Source organism: Dysidea avara, chromosome 13 (genome assembly GCF_963678975.1).
Source record: "Dysidea avara chromosome 13, odDysAvar1.4, whole genome shotgun sequence".
NCBI classification, from domain to species: domain Eukaryota; kingdom Metazoa; phylum Porifera; class Demospongiae; order Dictyoceratida; family Dysideidae; genus Dysidea; species Dysidea avara.
This window is the reverse complement of record NC_089284.1, coordinates 8728962-8749462: the sequence shown is the minus strand read 5'-3', so window position 1 is coordinate 8749462 and position 20501 is coordinate 8728962. Positions and strand designations below refer to the sequence as shown.

The following is a 20501-nucleotide window of genomic DNA, read 5'->3' as shown; positions in this document are numbered from 1 at the left end:
ATTTAAAAACAAAAAAGCTCAATTTAAAGCACAAAGCAATTTAAAAATCACACATTCACAAGTTTGCTAATGGCAACATTACCGGATTTAATGGTAAACGCTTCATAAAGCATATGAATGTATATACCACCCACGTCATTAATCAGAGACTGCATATTATTAAACAAATATTTAAATGTTTTATAATATAGAGTATAATTAATACCAATATCATACTGTAATCAAAATCTCAATGTTATACAACTTACACATCACTAGAGCACAGTTAGCTCATAGTACTTAATAATACATGTCAGAATTGCTAATGATATTATCCCTTCAAACCTTCCCTCCTCTACTCAGGTATGACTTCATTTGTGGCTAATAAGTGACTATATTGTACCATAAGTGACTACTGTACCATAATAAGTGACTATTGTGCCATAATACAATTATTTAATGTGTTATGTACATTAATGAAGCGAAGCACATGTCCGACGTGTCATCATGAAGGTACTCCAGTCAGTGACTGACACAACAATGTGTTGTAATCTCCCATCATCTCTACTACATCATCAGCTATCTGTTGGTAGTTGCTCTCTGTCTGTTTAGATGCAATGACTGTAATACTGGCTAAGGAGAACAGTGTACAACTTTGTGATACTGAGAAAGATTAGCTGAAGGTAGTTCTCCAAAAACAGATGAATATATTTCTTTTACCAAAATCCTACTGGTAACAAACCCTTCCAAAACTATTTCACTATACAGCCTTTAAATGTACAGTAGACCCTTGGTTATCTGACCCCCGTTTATCCAAAATTGGAAATGACTGTTCTATTAGAGTATATTGAGTACAGGTGTATGTTCTATTAGAGTATTTCAACAGAGCTCTGTACATAAATGTATGGGCTTCAGTTATCCGAACTATTCACTTATCTGAACACTTTTACCATTGCCTAAGACACATTGGGGTTTGGATAACCGAGGTTCTACTGTAATTCTATGACTGGGATTAATACATGGACCACTGGAGGTACAAGCACACCACACATGTTAGGATACAGTCATTGATGACAAAGTTGTTCTGCTCCAAATGTTGCCACCGACGCTCCAAGTTACTAAGCTGTAAAGAGACCACACAACTTACTAGTGTGTACTTTATGAAATACTGACTTGTGTGAAGGTGTCGTTGGCAGTCAATTTTGACTTGCTGGCTTCATACAATGTTACCAAGTCTTGCATTCCTGAATGTAACATATTACATAACAACTTACAGTGATAAATACTAAACATATACTTTTCTTTAGAGCTTCTCTTCTCTTTACTAAGTAATGTTTCTCTTTTTCTAACAGCTACAGAGATAGTCAATAATATAAGAGGGGACGTTGAGTTGGTATAGAAACCTCTTTCTTGGCTTCTTCGTTGATCTTTAGAGTTCGGAGGTCCTTGTATGTCTCAATCTCCTATCAAGAAATATTAGAAGTGTGACTGCTCAATTAAAGAAGCATTTTTCTGTAAATGCATTCTTTCATTAGAGTATTTGAATAACATATCTGCAAACACCTGCCTCCACACTAAATTACAAGCTAAGTCTAATGTACTATAAAACTTTGCTCAAATGTGAACAGCATCACAGAGACGGGTTCCACTATCTGTCAAATCTAATAATACTCAACTGCTATACGTACCGTTTCCATGGTTTCAATTCCTTGCTTAAGCGTTGTCAACTCGTTAGAAATTTTGCTCTCAAGCTAAAATGAACTACTATTAAACAACCACATAAACTCCCAGTCAGTGCTACACTCACCTGCTCTACTTTAGCAAAGTCCATTTGTAGCTTGCTGTTCTCTGGACAAAACAACACATACTGTGTACCGGCAGTCTACACAGATGTATGGCTGTGTACCTATGTCAAGTATCTTTGCAGTGTCTACGGCTTTTTCCATCTCATGTTCCTTGAATGCCAAGTCTTCCTGTATGCGTTATACATTGACAGTCAATAGTGTCATGTGTAATAAATAGAGTTACCTGCATCTCCTTCAACTGGCTTGGAGTAGGCATGTGTTGATGTTGTACCAAGATCTGCAAAGCAGTGTAAGGAATGCTAACATTAGAAAAAAACTTTGTATGCTAGTTCTTCATGCAGAGGAATGGAACAATTACTACTACTGCCATTTATTTTCAAAGCAACATAATGTTCTCCAGCTATACAGCACACAACATGCCAATAACCTGACTGATCTGTTCCAATGATGACACAATACTGGACTGTAACTGTTCACACTTCTCCTACAAATGTACATGGCAAATGTTGTTGGATGCTTGTCATTATACCAATCCTTCTCACCATTTCAGTAGCTTTGTTCCTCTCAAAATTATCCAAATACTCTGCACAGCAAAAAAATTTAAAAGCCACATTGAAAGCTGAACAAGATACAGTACACTTCATATACAAGTAATACACCATTCCTTAACAACACATAAACAGCACAACAAACATAGATGCGCAATAAACATAGATGCTGATGTTACCTTTGAAGGCTTGCTCTTTCTTTCTCAACTCCCGATACTTGGTGCTGCGTTCCCCTTCATGTTCATCAATGGAAGTGTTCACCCTCTGCAAGTCATCCTGTACTGCTTGCATCTTGTCTTGTAATTCAGTGGTCCTGTAGGTTAAGGATTGAGGGTAACTGTATGTTCTATTAGAGTATATCATGATCTGTGTGTGTAGTGTGAAGTATATCACAAATTTATGCCGTGATCGTCTATTTGAAGTTGGTGTAAGCTATACTGAAATTCTGTGTATGTTCCATTAGAGTGCTTCATGGCTGTATACATACTTTACTAGAGTGATCTGTGTACAATTTGAAGTCTACTATGAAAGTGTATGTTTTACTGAAATGATTCATGATCTTTGATGTCTGTATATGATCTATTAGAGCATTTACAACATCAAATCTTCTATGGGAGTATTATAACACAAGGACCCTCAGGGCAGTCATAATATATTAACTGCTCCACTTACATTCTTTCCATGCTAGTGATTTCTTCGTTGTCTTTTTTAACCTATTACAGTAGAAATCACATTCTAACCTGCTAGCACAGATATCAGTGGTGTTGGATGATCTTACTTGTTTGAGCAACCTTGCTTTCTCCTCCTGCGGAGTTTCTTTATCCTTTTCCCTCCACTGGTCCCTGATCTGAACTGCTTCAGCCAACTGCTTGTGTAGAGCAACTGTTAATTGGAATAGGAATTTAAATTATTAGTGGAAAGGACATGGTGTTACTAACCAGCTTCTTGTTTAATGTCTGAACTGGTAACTTCCTGCAAAGAAACAATATATATTAAGTAATGACAATAACTGTTATACAATACAGTGAAGTGACGTAGCTAGACTTTCAGTGATGTAGGGCCCAAGTAGGGTACATCTCTTTAATTTCACCATTGTAATTATAAATACAAAAGATACGAGTCCATCTCACTGTGGACTCTTCGTACATTTGTATATAAAGGCTTACTAAAATTGTTCCTAACTACATATATGACACTAAAACCTAATGCTATTGCACTATCAGCAATTCAACATGCATACCTGATATATTATTCACACTTAACAACTCTGCGACTAAAGTTCAGAGCTGATATATGGTAGCTACGATTGAAGATTGGATCAATCATTCTTGAATCCCCACAGCAGAACGTGCTTCATCACATAGACTCATTCTTGATCCAATCTCCAGTCACTAGCAACTTATATCAGCTCGACATTGACAACCTTAGTCATAGTGGGCATTAAAAGGAATGTGCTTCACCGCTTACACACACATGCACGTGAGCATGCAGCTATACGCACATACATGCGCACACATAACAAATAAACACTCACACGCACAAACAAGCACACACAAATTATGTGCATGCAAACACAATGCGCACACACTACAAATAAACACTTGCACACATGCATGCACGCTCACATGCACAAAGTTCACATACCTCTTCCAAGGATTGCACTTTTGCTGATATTGCCTCTAGTTCTGCTAGTCTCTGTTCCAACTCCTACAACATGTCACCATACACACTAATTACTATTATAACACTACTAGTGTATAAACAACACCTTTTCCAACTGCACACTGGTCTCTTTCAGGTCAGAATACTTCTTCTGCACTTGTGGATCCTAAAAGTATGAACTAGCCAGTACTATATGGATATCATCAATTATTTGTGTCACCATTTGACTCATTAGCCCTTCAGCTGCTTGTTTCTCCTGTGCAATATCAGCCTCCAACTTCTTGATCTCCTTTTCTAGTCTAGGAATTAACAGACTCCATGTATACACGCTCACATTTGCATGCACACGTTGCGTGTACAACATACACTACACTACACACAATGCTAACCCTTGCCGTTCTGAGAACAGTATCTCGATAGCTCTAGCCTGATGATCATTATGTCTAGTAAGCTACACAACACATCATCAGCACACCACTCACACACACTACCACTACTCACAGTGTTACACTCTGATGTGATGTCCTCCAGACTGCTATTGGTGTTCAGTTTGTCCATTAGCTATGACAAAGATAGACTTATCTCACTGCTTAAACGAATAACTAACGTAAAAGTACAGGGTATACAAAGACCACACACACTACAGATGGTACAGTACACAAATCTGGGGTTTTTCAGATTAAATAAGTTACATACACAACCCCAAACTACAAATTCCAGTAATATAGCTAAACATGCTAACCGTGTTAATGTCTGCCATCTCTCCTTGTAGTCCTTTAATTTCTGCTGCCAGTGATTCAGCCCTGAAACAACACACCATTGATAGCTACCTGGAAACAAACCAGGATATCCATGCATGAATGCACACACAAATGCAAACACGTACGCATGCACACACACATGCTACACGAACACAGAATGCTGAATAACCTTTACAAGCTATTGAATTTAAGAGGACTCACCTAGCCAGAGGATATTGAATAAACTTTTGAACTTATCTAAGTCAGCTAAACAAGGGTGGATAGGCCATGGACAGTTGCAGAGACCACAACCAGTAACTTAGCCCTTTACATGCAAAGCATGGTGTATATATGCTCTTATTGGCTTCCAAGGCAAAACTTATGTCACCACATCCAAAGTCTCTGGTAGCCGTGTCAAAGACAGCTACTACCACCACACACAACAAACACACACTACATACTTCTTATCATAAGTTAGATAGGTAGCATTGTCTTGTTCAAAGGTCTCGATCTCTCTGGTCATTTTACTGATCTCAACATTCAACTCCTGAGTCTTTGTCAACAACAAACCAATGTAGTAAGATCTATCCTGAACAGTTCTCTGCTCCAAACCAGCTAAAGGACGTGTACAATGAAACTGACATCACAAATTGAAATATGGTCCATACATTATATACGTCACAGTGACTTATACACCAGCTAATAAATCATTTGGTGCATGTATACAATATAATTATACTACAATAGTATTTGATCTTATCACTATTGAAGTTTTACACTAACAACCACCTATAGATAAAAAGGGAGTTGGTCTCAAACTAGGCTACTATCTGGAACATCTCTAGCAAGATGCAATGCAACCAGAGGCAACAGAGACACTTTTATTTAGGGGTCTAGCTTGGTGATGCCTTGGCCTAGGTGTAAGTCAAAGACCAAAAAAAAAGTCACTACCTGCTGGCAATAGTTGCCCTCCACCAACTAGACTACATCTCCTCATTTATAACTACATAAGTAGCTTGATACACTGCTCCTCTAAGAATACTGTGACTGCTCTATTAGAGTATCTCGAGCTATTGAGCTAGGCTCTCCATCACAGCTACAGATAAGGTTAGGGGGACTAAGCCCCCATAATTTTTTCACAGGGGCTGCAGCCCCCCTTGTCCGCCGCCCCTGAATGCAACAAACAAAATAAATCCACAGTGAAGTTTTGGCTTCTGTGCTCAACATAGAGATTACCTTTTGATGCTGTCCTCATACCAGCCAAGCCTTGCTGAGTAACAGGTCTATCAGCAACTCTGATCTGTGAGTTGAGGGCTGTAAAATATAATAAAAGCTATATAATACAGTATGGTAGTACTATATGGTAGGCATCATGGAGGCTTGGGCTTTCAATATATGTGGTGAACATGTATGTAGTGTGTGTGTGTGTGTGTGTGTGTGTGTGTGTGTGTGTGTGTGTGTGTGTGTGTAGTGTGTGTGACTCTGTGTGTGTATAGTGTGTGTGTAGTGTGTGTATGTGTAGCGTGTATGTGTGAGCACGTGCGTGTGTGTGTGTACACTGTGCATGCAAGCGTGTAAATACACACACTTATGCATCGAGCATGTGCATGCATGAAAGACAACACATTTTAAAATGCTGTGTAACATTACAATAATGAAGACATACAACATACCTCCCTGTGGAGCTCCAGCTCTTGATCCTGGTCTTCCTGCTGTTCCAGTAACTCTGAAGCCTGAATTGTGTAAAAACACAAACACACTAATGTGTGTATGCTAAACAAACATGGAAATATGCATAGACAGTGCGAACCATGCACGCACGCACGCACGCACGCACGCACGCACGCACGCACGCACGCACGCACGCACGCACGCACGCACGCACGCACGCACGCACGCACGCACGCACACGCACGCACACACCTGTTCCCATCCTGGGCACACTTCCTCTGGTGCTGGGTCTTGCAGCAGCAGGAGGTTTCCTAGATGAAGTCCCAGGTGGATTGTATGACCTAACAACATAACAGACTTCAGTGACACAGTACTACCGTCTCTGTACACTATTGGTCATTTCCATTGCTGACATCGTTGCCATAGCGACGAAATAAACAAAACGTTAAAAGAATAGTTATACACCTTACATTGTGTTTTTTTTGTCCTTTTCGATTAGTCCCTTCTGTTTACATCACTAAACGTCACTTTTCTGCAACACTTCACGCAGAATACGGCCTCCCCAAAAGTATTGATAAGCGCCTTATAAATAAAATCACAAATTTTACTTATAGCGTATAATATTAGAACGATCAATCGAGTACCGGTATAGTTTCTAATGGAGTTCTGGATATTGGCTCGGCTACTGGTCGCCATTAGTCTACCTTTGGTAGTTTTAGCTAAGCCTGGGGACACTGATAAGCAGGCTTATTGTGCTTTACTTGCAGCTAAGGGAGATTGCGATTTTTACGATCAGTGTGTGGAGCAGTGGACACAGGCGTGCGGAAAGTCTGGGTACGCTCTCGGGTATGGCGGAAAGTACTGCAGAAAGTTTGCTGTTAAGTTGCAAATGTTCAACGCAGCGGTAAGTGAAAATGTCTCCATGCACTGACCTTTTGCTGAGTTAAGATTGCATAATCCAGTATTGGGGGTGTGGTTCAGAGACACTCCTTTTTCCCCGGCCTGCTAATGTGTACCCTTATCAGTGATGCTCATGTAGTTGTTTCTGAGAACATAATCTGTGCTACCTCTTACAATAACTGCAGACTATCCGGCATGCTTATTTTTAGTTAGTTACTTAGCTATTTTAAAGCTGTTACTGGGTCATCTGTTAATAATGACTCTCCATTGACAACATATAAAATTTTGAAGGAAATTTATAGGCCACATCTATTAAATGCTGTTGTATGCAACACTGGAGTAAGGTGCATGTGGTCAGAAATCTGTATATTTCAGGGTCAAAAATGGATTAACAATGTTCGGCTGTGTCTGGAGGATCAACTACTACACAGTTCAGTATATGCTCACAATAGTTCATGTAAAGAACTTAATAAATTTGGTTACAGTACCCACCCCTACTGCTATGTAGACAACGGCTTCTGTCAAGTAGTTCTGACAGATAAGCAGAACTTAGATGCCTTGTTTACGACTGTCACAGTCAGTGATCTTGCCTGGCCTCCTGAGGCAGTCAAGGCTATTTGTGATACACTAAAAGTGTGTCACGAAATTGGCAGTTATGACATGATCGCTAGAGATGATGAACGGTTGACTGGAGTTGTGCCAACATTTTTAACTTGGCTGGCTCAGATAGCTAATGACTACCCTATCCTTAGTAACATAGCATGTGATCTGTACAGGTGAACCATAGAGATTATTGTATGTTTAAGACAGATTTTTGACATGTTTATTATTTTCTATAATTGTATATATGATGTGTGAATTATATAATTCAATATTTTGACCAATTAAGTTGAAATATGAATTATAATAGTACCAGTATAATTGTTATACCCACACAACCACATGCACAAACATTAAACAATGCCTACATATAGTAGGAACTCAACTTGCATATACAGATGCTGCAGTCCATATCATCCTGACTATGTAAGATTGCACATGTACACATGCAAGATAATGAATTTTTCATGCACTCTTAATTACAATATACCACAGTCTGTCTTCAGTGGATCGTTACTACCTTCTGCTTATGATACATGTTCAATAATTATTGTTGTACAAGTCATGATCAAAAGGATCGAGTTGGAACAATACATCATCCTAAATTGCATATTCAGAGTCAGCAATGCATGATAAACAAAGTTGTGTCTGATGGATAAACTACTATATAAACAATTCATGATCAGTGTATGATGTGGTTGACTCTTTTGTTTATGGTATCCACTTTTACTGTTATGTGGACAGTGGATTGTGTAAACTAATACTGTGCCCCTGTAATATTCCAGAGTGACCCACAATGCTTGTTTAACAAACCAGTCAAAGCCAATGAAAGTTTTTTTAGGTGTCTGTATACATTATCAGTTGTCAGTTTGCCCCCTTGTATGCAGCTTTAGAGAATGGCCATTTCTAGAGACTGTTGATAATGAATGATCTATTTCATAAAACTAATATGCAATATCGCTGTCTTTAAAGTAATGTCACAGTAAGTTACCAGTTTTCTTACATTCTATTAGAGTACTTGAGCACTATTCTTATCAATCTTAAATTCTGTGCAGAAGCAATTGTCATCTACATCAATACACTTAAATGAAAGTATACACTGAAAGTGGGCTGAATCTTTTGATTATCGGAACATGGAGGTAGGATAATCAAGGGAGTAGTGTAATTGTACAAATTATATCATGTATTGCACAGCAGCCATTCTCAATAATGTATTGCAACAAATTTCACATTCAATCACTTTCTCACCATTTATCTATGCCCTTGTTCAAGATCCCAGTCAACAAATATATATATGGGGGGGGGGGGATTCTTCACCAGTTCAGCATAGAGACGTGTATACAACAACAACAGTAGTGCAGATATCCTATCTACACCCTGGCTGACACACATCTACTTTTTATTAGTTGCTAGCACAATATATATTATCTGGTATTTTACATGAATGCATTTAAAAAATTTGAACAAGAAATTGTAGTTCAGAAAGTTCACTTTAGAACAGCTGTTTTTCATACCTACACAACAAACATAGAATTCTTTTACAGGCAACTTTAGGGATCACTCACGAATGTAGTCCATGTACTCCTCCCTCAACTATGGAAGAATGTGTTCGTTTTTCAAATCTCAACTCACCACTCTGCATCATGGACCTGAATAACAAAGGATGGAATTTGCTAGAACTGTGTACGCGCATACCTTAGCTTGACAAGATCTTTGGCTCCCACATCTTGTAAAGCTCTCTGAATACCTGTATAAGGAACACCATGTGTATGGAATGATCAGTAACTGTAGCATCACATTACAAACTATATATAACCAGTGTATTCAAATGATGGTATCACAATGAAGCTACATGGGAAAATCTCTATGACTCCATTGTAGGTATTTCCCTTACATTTTTATTGCTTGGGTCCCTACTTCATTTACAGTATACTAGTTACAACAGAACATGCAGAGCTATGATATTATACACATGTGACTGTTGTATTAGAATATTGTATATGACTGTTGTATTAGGATGACCGCTTTGTAAGAGTGTCTTGATCTGGCTGATGATCTATTAGTGAGACACAGAAATATGTGTGCAACACACAGGTACAGCCAGTTTTGATTTAGCTTCAACCCTAATAACTTGAAATACAATGCAAGAGTAGGTTAGTCATTTAAGTATTAGTAGTTAAATGGTATTTTTCAGATACCGATGTTGGCTTTCAAAAATACCATATTATAGTTGATGGTTTAGTGGTACCACACATGAAGCCAAGCTTCATTTTATTACACTGCAGGATACTTCTATACACATGTGTAAGCCTACAGTGTAACTTGGCTTCATGTATGGTACCACTAAACCATCAACTAATATTCACCAGCATTATGATTTGTTTACTTTTGGGGGTACTTCAAGCCTTTCTTTGTAGTACAGTTGACGTTTCCTTCTTAGAAAACTTTTACTACCAACACAGGTTTGGGTATGAGAATGGCATACAAGGTATTTTTCTCAATACAGTACTGCTACTCCATCTCTAGTACGCTAGTCTAGTGGTGAAGAATGCTTAAGAACATCCATGAAAATGGCTATAAACAAAAACAATACAACGGTTGGAGTGAGACTACATTTGTTTTTTCAGCTATTTAGAATATATTCAAGGATATATCTTTTGCAATAGAACATATACAGGTAGACAGCACACTAAGCTACTCTCTCAGGGTTTTAGGTGGGCAATCATTTTCTGCCTGTTCCAGGACCCTGTGAAATAATTTTATTTCTTCAGGAAACACAAATATATTCTAGTGTTGCACCGATATGGGATTTTTCTGATATTCCGATAACCGATATTGGATAATATTTTCAAGCCGATAAACGTAACCGATCCGATATAGCACAGCATGTCTATCTTTCAGCAATTTTTACTAGAAGTTTGATTATGAAGGGTCAATTTAGCTTTTTTTATAGCAGCAGTATTGCTATAACAGCAACTGACAGTACAATGAAGCAGTAATAACAACGTTTTAATGCGGGAAAATACGACTCAATGCATTTGTAAACATGACGAGCATTTATTTCTAAATACATACACAATATCCGTACCTGCTGCTTTTTTCATCATGGCGCCGATCTGATACCGATATACAAAAAAACAGCCGATACATGGCTTTTCCGATAACTGATCCGATTATCGGTGCAACACTAATATATTCACCAAGTACTTGCAAAATACAGTATTTCAAATATATTACAAAGCATTTGTATGATGTCCACACATCTATTAACCACCAGTCAATATCGCTAGTCCAGTACATGACGTCAACTTACTACTATTCCCCCCCCCCCCCCCACTCCCAATTACACTTTGTGGAGCTTAACAGTACAGCAGTACTGTTTAGTAGGGTTTACCACAGACAGTGTATGCTGTCACTAAAAACCATCAATATGCAACAAAAATTGGTTTAACAGAATAGTCTTACCAATGGAAAAACACAGATGGCCACATGTGTATACATACACATGTACACATACTCACACACCTTGTATGAGATAAGGAACAAACTGGAATACAGATCCTTTGTCAGCCACTGAACCAGACACACCTTCTGCCACTCGAACCTTCTGACTTCGTTCCCTGAACACATAGAAATTGTATTACTGGTATATACAACGTGTCTCATAAAGGGACCACGAAAACACAAGACCTCATACACATCACTTACATATCATATCTGGCTTGGCCTCCACTCTTCTCCATTGCAGCTAGTGATCCCATTCCTATTGAAAACATACAACAGAGAATAGCAAAGATGGCTGAAACAAATCCTTTACCTCTGTATTTCTTTAATCGCATGCCGTCGGCAAAGAAATACTCTCCAGGTGCTTCTGTGGTACCAGCTAGTAAAGATCCCATCATGGTAGTGGATGCCCCAAGTGACAGTGCTCTCAGTATGTGTCCTGGACTACTGATGCCTCCATCAGCCACCACAGGGACATCATGTTTGCTAGCATAGTCGGCCACGCGATAGACAGCAGTTCCTTGTGGTCTCCCAACAGCCAACACCTCCTGGGTGATGCAAATTGATCCACTACCCATACCAACTCTGAGCCCATCCACCCCAGCCTCAACAAGGTTTTTGGCTTGTTGTGATGTAACCACTATATCGGGGGAATTCCCAGTGAATAACAATTCAAAACCTATTCAGTATACTGTACCATTTCCTCCAATCACTTCCATATGTGGATATTTCTAGAAGTAAATTAGTTGCAACTTTGACAGGTTGCACAAGTCAACTGACCTCTTTAATATACTTGATGAGCTCCAGCTGGAATATTGAATTGCCTTGAGAGGAGTCCTATAAAATGATCAGAAGTATGTACAAGTGCTTAGCACCATAATACTTGAGAGTAATGTATTGTATTCTCTTTGTAAACGAAACTGCAAACTAACAGAAATCATACAAGTCTATTTGGGTTCCCAGCATCAATATTTATACAAGTATAAGAAAAATTTGAAATTAGATTAGGGACAGTGTGTCACAGTAGGGATATTCACTTCTTATTGTTTTACAGTATTTGGACATTACGTACTACTCCGATCCAGCTTGTTTCACTACTTTTTATTGCAGCATTATACACTGTCCCTAATCTAATTTAAAATTCCAAATTTTTTCTTATACTTGTTTGTGAAGTTTTTTTTGCAAGCTCATGACCACTAAATATCTGCTGAGTTACTCACAGCACTATTATACTAGATTATGACTCATAAAATAACAAGTGATCAGTGGGCGTGGCTCTACGTAAGCCTGCAGACAATAATGGATGTGGATTCGTGCATATCTAAGGACTGATGAATGGACGTGGCTTCCATTTGTCTACAGACTGCAATTTACGTAAGTGGGCATGGCTCACAAAAGAAGCAGAGCTACGCTATGATGTGTAGTAACATATCCACATTTAATTTAGCACGTGGGGTCAGATCCAAATAATCTGTAAAGCAGGACCTGGATGACCTGACTTGGTTTAACATTGTTACTAAATAAACTATATTTATTGACTTATACATTGCTATATAGTTCATTGTGAGTTGCTCTCTCTGATCGATATCAACAGCGAATCACGTATGCGTATTTTTGGTGCACGTGTATTCGAATAGTTTGATGCAATACACACTGGTATGGAAGCCGTACTGTAATCTATTAACACTCAGCAGTAGAACCTTGACTGGTAGCCATGGTAAAGAAGGATAAAAGGTAAGACAATAGCGCAAGCATTGTATGCTTATCAATATACCAAAGGTTTTTTCTTAGGCGAACCAGAAACGTTTGTGTGAAAAAAATTAGGGCTATAGCTATAGCCACTTTTCCGCTATGCTTGACTGAAGGCAGGCAGGCAGGCAGGCAGGCAGGCAGGCAGGCAGGCAGGCAGGCAGGCAGGCAGGCAGGCAGGCAGGCAGGCAGGCAGGCAGGCAGGCAGGCAGGCAGGCAGGCAGGCAGGCAGGCAGGCAGGCAGGCAGGCAGGCAGGCAGGCAGGCAGGCAGGCAGGCAGGCAGGCAGGCAGGCAGGCAGGCAGGCAGGCAGGCAGGCAGGCAGGCAGGCAGGCAGGCAGGCAGGCAGAAAATATTCTGTTGAATTTTTTTCTTCTAAATTCTGTAGCAACTTGACACAAACATTTTGGGTCGATCTGAAGACATTTTTGGGCTTGGTTTTACCCAACCAATACTGTCATGTCATTGTGAGGAAAAATCATGGCAGGTTCTTGGGTTATATTATATCACGGATCGCCCCCACACCTTCGATGTCCCTAATATGCAGTACTATCGTACTGTATGATAATAGGTTATAGTGTGTTGAATACAAGACAGCAATTCAGCCATAACAAAGCTACTCAGATATGTATAAGTCCTACTTTGTAATTCTGCATTGCAGTACAAAACTTACTATAACTACAACATCTACTCCAGCTTTCTCTAGGGTAGCTAGTCTATCCCTGTCTCTGTCATGGGTGGTAATAGCAGCACCGACTACAGACACAATCATGCTATACACTCTACATTTTAAACAGCAAAAGGTGTCTCACCAAGTAGCTGTTTCTTGTCATCCTTATTGGCCAGGGGGAAATCCCTGTTCTTTTTCAAATCTGTTCTGGCAATCAGCGCTATCAGCTCTCCTTGCTCGTTGATGATCGGCAGTTTACCTACATCAAGCACAGCATTTACGATAAAATGAGAACAAAAGACATTCTCCTCAAATTTCATTTAGCACTGACTGCATCAACCAACTATTGAACTGCATGCAAACAGTTCTGCATGCTGGGCCTTATCACTGAGACACAAAATGTCTACAATAATAGGCACAGGAGCTTAAAATTCTTAATAAAACAGGTGTGACAATACCTAATGGTTGCACAGCCAGTGATGAGTTACATGCAAGGAAACACATGCAACGACAATTCACCTGCTGGGGTGCAAGACCAGATTCTTGCAGTGACACGTCTCCACTTGATCTGTACCTCACCATGCACAGCAATACAATAGTACATACTAGGATCATGCTAGGATCATGCTAGTATTACATGCTCTGCATATAGTATGAGTGACTGGATTAACAAAAGATAAGCTAAGGTATGTTTCATGACCTCACTAATAAGGCTGCCCCCAGTATTCAGCCATACCTTAATCCCGACCATAAGTATCCAAAATCTCATACTTTTCAAAAATTTCTGCCTCTTTTTTGTCTTTTGAAAGTCCGGTCACTATTAATATGGGATAGATTACATCATGCTGACCTTTCTTGCTCCCCTGCATTATTAGGTTAGCCTCAGTCAGGTTACACCCATATTTGGCAACAGTCAGCTGTTCCACAGGAGTCATCAGCTGTTGACATGCATTCAGTTTTACACCCAATTGTAAGCCACACTCACATCGGATAGCAAATGATTGGCATCATCAGCAGAAACAAAGTCAATGTCACGAGACGTGATTATTCCTTTTAGAGTGCCACCAAGTTTTCCACTGTCTGCAAAAGAATTTTGACACATGTACGTACTATATGGGTGTGTGTCATTTAACAACTTGAATGTCAGCTATTCTACGATCACCTACCAACAGAGTGAGATTACAAAGCAACTACCCATCACTGGATCTTATCAGTGTATCTCATCTGGCCCACACATTGTGTGACATACCACAAGTGGTTTAAGAGTATACAAAGGTCACATGGACAACAGAACCATTATTCCACTATTGGTATGCAAGACTGTATAGTAGTAGCAACCAGACAAGATAAAACCATAGATACTAGAATACATAATGGATTGGAAACGCAATACATTTTACGGTTACAGGCTCGATACGGTCACATGAAGACATTTACGGGGCACAGCAGCATTTTCAATAGGCACAATACATTTTTGTCAGATTCTCCCAGAGTTTTCTCGAAAACAGGCGTCTTGTTCAATTCGTTCATACTTTTTTAGCACTCTCGAGGTATGAACTTTTCTTTAGTATAGCATGTATCGCTAGACTCGTTTTCACAAAGCCAGGAAAACCCCCACAGCCACTACCGTCATGTAGCCATTCTTTCGCTTCACTTACGGAAAGTAACTGCTGTACAGTGCTAAAAATAATTATTTGCACTCACTACTATGTGGCGAAACTGTTCAGCACTTCTAAAACTTCCTATGTAATACGTCCCATGCACACTAAAACCCCCACAGTAGTTTTTGAACACAAATTTCGCGTTCCTTCCTTCACACTTTCGGTTGTACAAAAGGACTAACCTTCAGTCACAAACCAATAAATAGCTGAATCCTTTAGCAATGATTTAACGCTTTATAAAACCTGTAATAGTAGTCTCAGTGTTAAGAACAACTGCAGTTTGTATACTTGGTAACGTTGCCATAAATCACGTGACCGTATCGTAAAATGCATTGCGTTTCCAATCCATTATGTATTCTAGTATCTATGATAAAACTAACAAACGTACAGTACATGCATGCAATAGGTCCCTGTACCTGTTATTGGTACTCCAGAAAATCCATATTTCTTCTTCACTTCCCAAATATCTTTTACAGTATCATTAGGTCCCAGACAAACTGGATCAACTATGAAACCTTGTTCGTATTTCTGTAGCAAACAATGAATATAAATCACCACCAACACAAGAAATGGAACATCAAAGATATGCACTCACTTTGACTATGCGCACTTCATTAGCTTGATATTCCATGTCACAATTGCAGTGGATAATTCCTATACCTCCTGTTAGCTGTGTGCATACAGTCACAGATGAAGACCATGAAATGAAATTTTCTGAACTGTTGAATTTCCATGCAGATAACAACCCCACACAACACACACCTGCTCCTCTAAAAATCATGCAAGTACATATAGATTACACAATTAATCTCTTGTGGACTCCAAAGCCCTCCAGCACTCTTAAACCAGTGCTGGAAGCCTGGCACAGCTCACATTGAAAACCCAAATACCCCATGTTGGTTTTTTTAAAAAGACACTTGCAATTGTGTCTCTCTTGTGTTCTCTGACACACAGCACATGTCACTTGTAATGGAGCTGCTGGTTTCCTCTCCTCTAAACATGGTCTGCATCGACAGCCAGCCCCTCTTTGCCTCTAAACCACCTCTGGAAAGAGGAACACTGTGCAGCCCCAGGTTGTTCTTGTACTGATAACCGTCTTTTTTCAATACACTTATGACAAGCTTTACCACATTCCCTTCTAATTTTCTCATACAAACACTAGCTGCACATCAAACCTGCCTGGCCCTGTTGAGGTTACTGCTGATCATAACTCCAAGTTTCCCCACTACTAATTCTATTGTTAGCCTTATCATGCCACTCACCATCACTAATTCCCAATGATGACAAATCACCTCTAAAAACATACCTCCATCTCCATGAAAAAGATGAGTCTGAGGCAGCAACCCAAATAAACAAGTTCTAGGATTGTTTTAGTTAGGCATCTGTGCCAATTTAATACTGATAGTTATTAGATCTCCCCACATCCCCTATCACTTTAGCTGATGATATATACTGCTCCCACTGCTATACCCAACACACTCACACACACATCCACTCGCACATGCATGCACGCAACTACACACGTGTACAAGCAAAGCAAAGCAAAGCCTCCAACAGCCATGTGGAACATAACTATTGCTACCCAGTAAACCAACACTGGTGGGATGCCTGTGTACCACTCAGGCACTCGAGTTTTGTGCAGGAAATCCTTCTGGGGCAGGACTAGTAACCAGCAGAACTTGAAGTTCCACAATGACCTCAACACCACTAAGTGAGACAAAGACAGTTGGGCATTTGCTTTCACACACACGCACGCATGCACGCACGCACGCACGCACGCACGCACGCACGCACGCACACACACACACACACACACACTGAACTAGCACTCACAGCCATAGCAGTAGCCATTGCAGATTCTAAGACAAACACAAGATACAATAGTCACAACACCTGTAACATCTCACAGACACATACCAGTCACAGTGTCCATTGGAGAGCTGACTAACGGAGACTTGAGTGACAACTTCTTTGTCAATGGTGAAGTGAGCACCTAATAATTCACAAAACAAAACAGTCAACATCCGGTATCGAGTTACAATGTAACAGATATGGAAACATTATACACGTGTTTCACATTCACAGAAGCACAGGGCAAGGTGTATAACAAACATAGGAGGACAAGAGCTCAGCAGAAACTTGTATACGTGATAAGAAAATATTTCACTTAAGAAAAGAAAATTACATGTTTATATCTAGCTTTTGTGACAGACATTATTATGGTATAGGCTATCGTGAACAGCTTAATGGGCGAGCAGTCCAAGCAGTTTCACCAAATTAAAACCATACAAATTTCCTACCAATAAACCTTATACAGATTATATATACTGATGACAAATTTCTTTAGCAAATGTAATAGTTTAAATAATATCTTTGATCCTTCCTATAAACCATTCTATAGCATAGTTATTAACCATTATCAGCCCCCCTGGTCTTTCTTTACCAAATGGTAACTAATGTCAGGTGGCCATTATAAAAACTTAGCTGCTTGTTAGCATACACTAATGATGGGAACACCATCCAGATTACCACTACAGTGGAACCTCTCTAAAGAAAGCCTCCATAATAAGGACAAAGAATTTGGTCCCACCACTGTAGAATGTTTGTCCCTCTCAGGAGAAGGCAACAGTCTGCGTACGTTTTAGTTAAAGACAGCTAATGCAATTATTTGTGTTAGAAAAAGGTAAAGTTTACACATAAATAAGGGAGAAAAAATGTAGTTTGGTTGTAGCCATGCTGGTAAAGCGAAATCCCCTACAATTATCCTACCACCTCAACAAAATGTGATTGTATGACAACATGCTGATCATGTGTGAAATTCTGTGAAAGTGGCAAGAATCCATTGCCACAACACATAAAAAATTGTTTTCGATTCTACTAGTACTGCCAAAGCAGATGTATACCACTTCAACATTCACCTAACATAAGGTATTAAGATTAGAGTTGCACCGATAATCGGTTGAATAATCGGTAACAGCCGATATAAGGTGATTTTGCAAGTATCGGTATCGGCTACAAAGAGGAAGTTATTTGCCGATAACCTAAACCCACAATCAATCATTAACGACAGTAATAAACATGTGACAGAATTAAAAGAAAGCAGTGAATGCAGTGGTAAGTGGTAAACATTTATTTGCTGTACTTGTTTATAACTATTTAGGCTTGTTTATGTGTGAATAGTGTGGCTGCAAGGCTATAATAGGCTGTGTATATTTATCGGCCGCCCACGCAATCAACCAATCACTATTTGGAAAGGGTCTGGAATCCCACCAAAACTCCGTTTGAGAAGCTGACTTAGGTGTTTTATAACTACTTGGCTTTCATTTCCATGTAAGGGGTTAGTGGCACACTGGTAGCAAACATTGTAGAATTGGCCGCCCACGCAAGTAATTAAATTATGTTATACACGCACATAAGCTTTAGATGATTTTTGCTCCTTCTCCCCTGACCTACAGAATAGAAGAATATCGGTAAATATCGGCATATCGGCTACAGGAATGAGTGAAACATCGGTATCGGTAAAAGTGAAAATATGCATATCGGTGCAACACTAATTAAGATACTAGATGGATGACTGGTCTGGTTTCTGAAACTATAATTAAATAGTTCTGCTTTTTGCTGACATGCTCACGAAGCCAGATACCTATTAACCCTTTCCATTGTGTTTAAGAGTTTTCCTATGAAGAACCGATTTAGCCTCACCATACCAGCTCACGAGTGGACCTGTTTTGAAAATGCATGGGAAAATAGACAGTACTTTCACTGCATAGCCCCCTATTCTAGTACATGACAATAGACAAATATTAATACCAAAGTACTTTTTGCACACTCTACAACAGCAGGACAATGAAATTATTCCAGCACCTGGCTTTACAAATGCCATAGGTTTCAGCATAAATGCTGCACCTGCGAGTATATCCAGCTTTGATATCTGTAGGGCTTCCCTTCTTGGGTTTCCATGCAATTCATATTCAACCACCCCAGCCGGGGCTTAGTTGTAATTCATTTTGAAAACTGCCGCCACTGTCCTGGTACGCATTTAAATGGTACAATTAAATAGCGTGAACTCACGACTTCTGAGGTGGTGAAATCCGTGTAGCCTGGGAGAATCAAAAAGTCACTATACCAAGAGAAAAATAAGGCGATAATAAAGTCAAAGGCTGTTCAAACGAGCATTATTTGCGACCGGATCTGTGAAAAGGCGTCTTCCACACACATCCAATTTACCAACTTTGACAATTCATAACTAGATTGGAAAATGGTATTGACTTAAAATTTGGTCAGTAATGAGCACCAACATGGCTTAGTAGATGGAGAAATTTTCACATTAATCCATTACTTGAACATGTAGTTATGATCTTCTGAATTCATAGATTTGGATGTGTCCCTTTTTGTAAATCCGGTCACATTTCACGCAACAAACTGACACGCGCGTTTTCGCGCTAAATAATGTGCACAAATTCTTACTTGTAAGTGAGGCCATGGCCGCAGTTTACCAACTGCTCCGCGGTTAGGCCATCTCCAAATCCAGCCATCATAGCTTACGATACCTTCAGCCTCGCGACTTTTTCTCGTGTCAAGGTCTCGTGTCAATAATGAATATTTGTACCCACGTACTGTACACGTGCGAGCATGGGTAACCATCTCACGTGAGCCCATGACTCGTACAAATGCTTTCTCAGGTAATCCGTGATCCTTTGAAAAAGGAATAATAAAATACACCATTTTCTGTAGAATTATTAGTTAGTACTAGCTTATAGGTAAATGCATGAAACGGCAAGCCTGCAATCTAGTTCTATTATGTTTGCTTGCAAGGACTGATTTTATTTTTATTAACTTGTTTGTGAAAATTCACAGGCCAAAAGGCTAAAGGGCCTATAAGAACACCAAACAAATATAATACAACATTTGCACGACACACAACACAAACTACAAAAATATTTACATAACACAAAAAGTAGCAAAAACAAATTACAAGAAGTTATATACATGCAAAATGATTAAGTACAGCAG

At 39.4% G+C, this 20501-nt stretch overlaps 3 protein-coding genes across 3 annotated transcripts; 1 reads left to right on the top strand and 2 right to left on the bottom strand.

The window, feature by feature from the left end:
- Positions 1–353: 353 nt before the first annotated feature.
- Positions 354–7013, bottom strand: LOC136242746 (intraflagellar transport protein 74 homolog). Its single transcript, XM_066034204.1, has 26 exons — positions 6876–7013; positions 6658–6746; positions 6408–6467; positions 5971–6048; positions 5196–5349; positions 4737–4797; positions 4496–4555; positions 4384–4445; positions 4215–4293; positions 4101–4160; positions 3977–4039; positions 3271–3304; positions 3111–3214; positions 3005–3045; positions 2512–2645; positions 2327–2367; positions 2212–2268; positions 2008–2061; positions 1886–1952; positions 1787–1827; positions 1668–1730; positions 1383–1442; positions 1277–1331; positions 1153–1223; positions 1042–1102; positions 354–600 (listed from the first exon to the last, which is right to left on the bottom strand). Coding segments are annotated over exons 1-26 (1767 nt in total). The 5' UTR covers positions 6878–7013; the 3' UTR covers positions 354–484.
- LOC136242747 (uncharacterized) lies at positions 7010–8189 on the top strand. The gene is made up of 2 exons (XM_066034205.1): positions 7010–7309; positions 7681–8189. Exons 1-2 carry the CDS (start codon positions 7064–7066, stop codon positions 8083–8085), a joined length of 651 nt encoding a protein of 216 aa, XP_065890277.1. The 5' UTR covers positions 7010–7063; the 3' UTR covers positions 8086–8189.
- Positions 8190–9311: 1122 nt separating this feature from the next.
- Positions 9312–20109, bottom strand: LOC136242679 (inosine-5'-monophosphate dehydrogenase 2-like). Its single transcript, XM_066034122.1, has 18 exons — positions 19956–20109; positions 19560–19608; positions 17406–17481; positions 17322–17347; positions 16084–16158; positions 15905–16016; positions 14813–14907; positions 14678–14765; positions 13970–14086; positions 13831–13913; positions 12190–12246; positions 12107–12140; positions 11723–12049; positions 11614–11668; positions 11431–11525; positions 9601–9652; positions 9471–9554; positions 9312–9419 (listed from the first exon to the last, which is right to left on the bottom strand). Exons 1-18 carry the CDS (start codon positions 20024–20026, stop codon positions 9398–9400), a joined length of 1518 nt encoding a protein of 505 aa, XP_065890194.1. The 5' UTR covers positions 20027–20109; the 3' UTR covers positions 9312–9397.
- Between the last annotated feature and the right edge of the window lie 392 nt (positions 20110–20501).

Bases quoted from the DNA above. Each gene is read 5' to 3' on its own strand.
- LOC136242746 (XM_066034204.1), bottom strand. The intron at 6,468-6,657 runs GTGTGTGCGTGC...TACACAATTCAG, and splicing joins TGTGCCCAGGATGGGAACAG to GCTTCAGAGTTACTGGAACA. The intron at 4,040-4,100 runs GTGTTGTTTATA...GACATGTTGTAG, and splicing joins CCAGTGTGCAGTTGGAAAAG to GAGTTGGAACAGAGACTAGC.
- LOC136242747 (XM_066034205.1), top strand. From the start codon at position 7,064: ATGGAGTTCTGGATATTGGCTCGGCTACTGGTCGCCATTAGTCTACCT. The intron at 7,310-7,680 runs GTAAGTGAAAAT...TGTATATTTCAG, and splicing joins TGCAAATGTTCAACGCAGCG to GGTCAAAAATGGATTAACAA.
- LOC136242679 (XM_066034122.1), bottom strand. From the start codon at position 20,026: ATGATGGCTGGATTTGGAGATGGCCTAACCGCGGAGCAGTTGGTAAAC. The intron at 14,766-14,812 runs GTGAGTGTGGCT...GCATGTCAACAG, and splicing joins CCAATCATTTGCTATCCGAT to CTGATGACTCCTGTGGAACA. The intron at 13,914-13,969 runs GTGAGACACCTT...TTGTGTCTGTAG, and splicing joins TGACAAGAAACAGCTACTTG to TCGGTGCTGCTATTACCACC.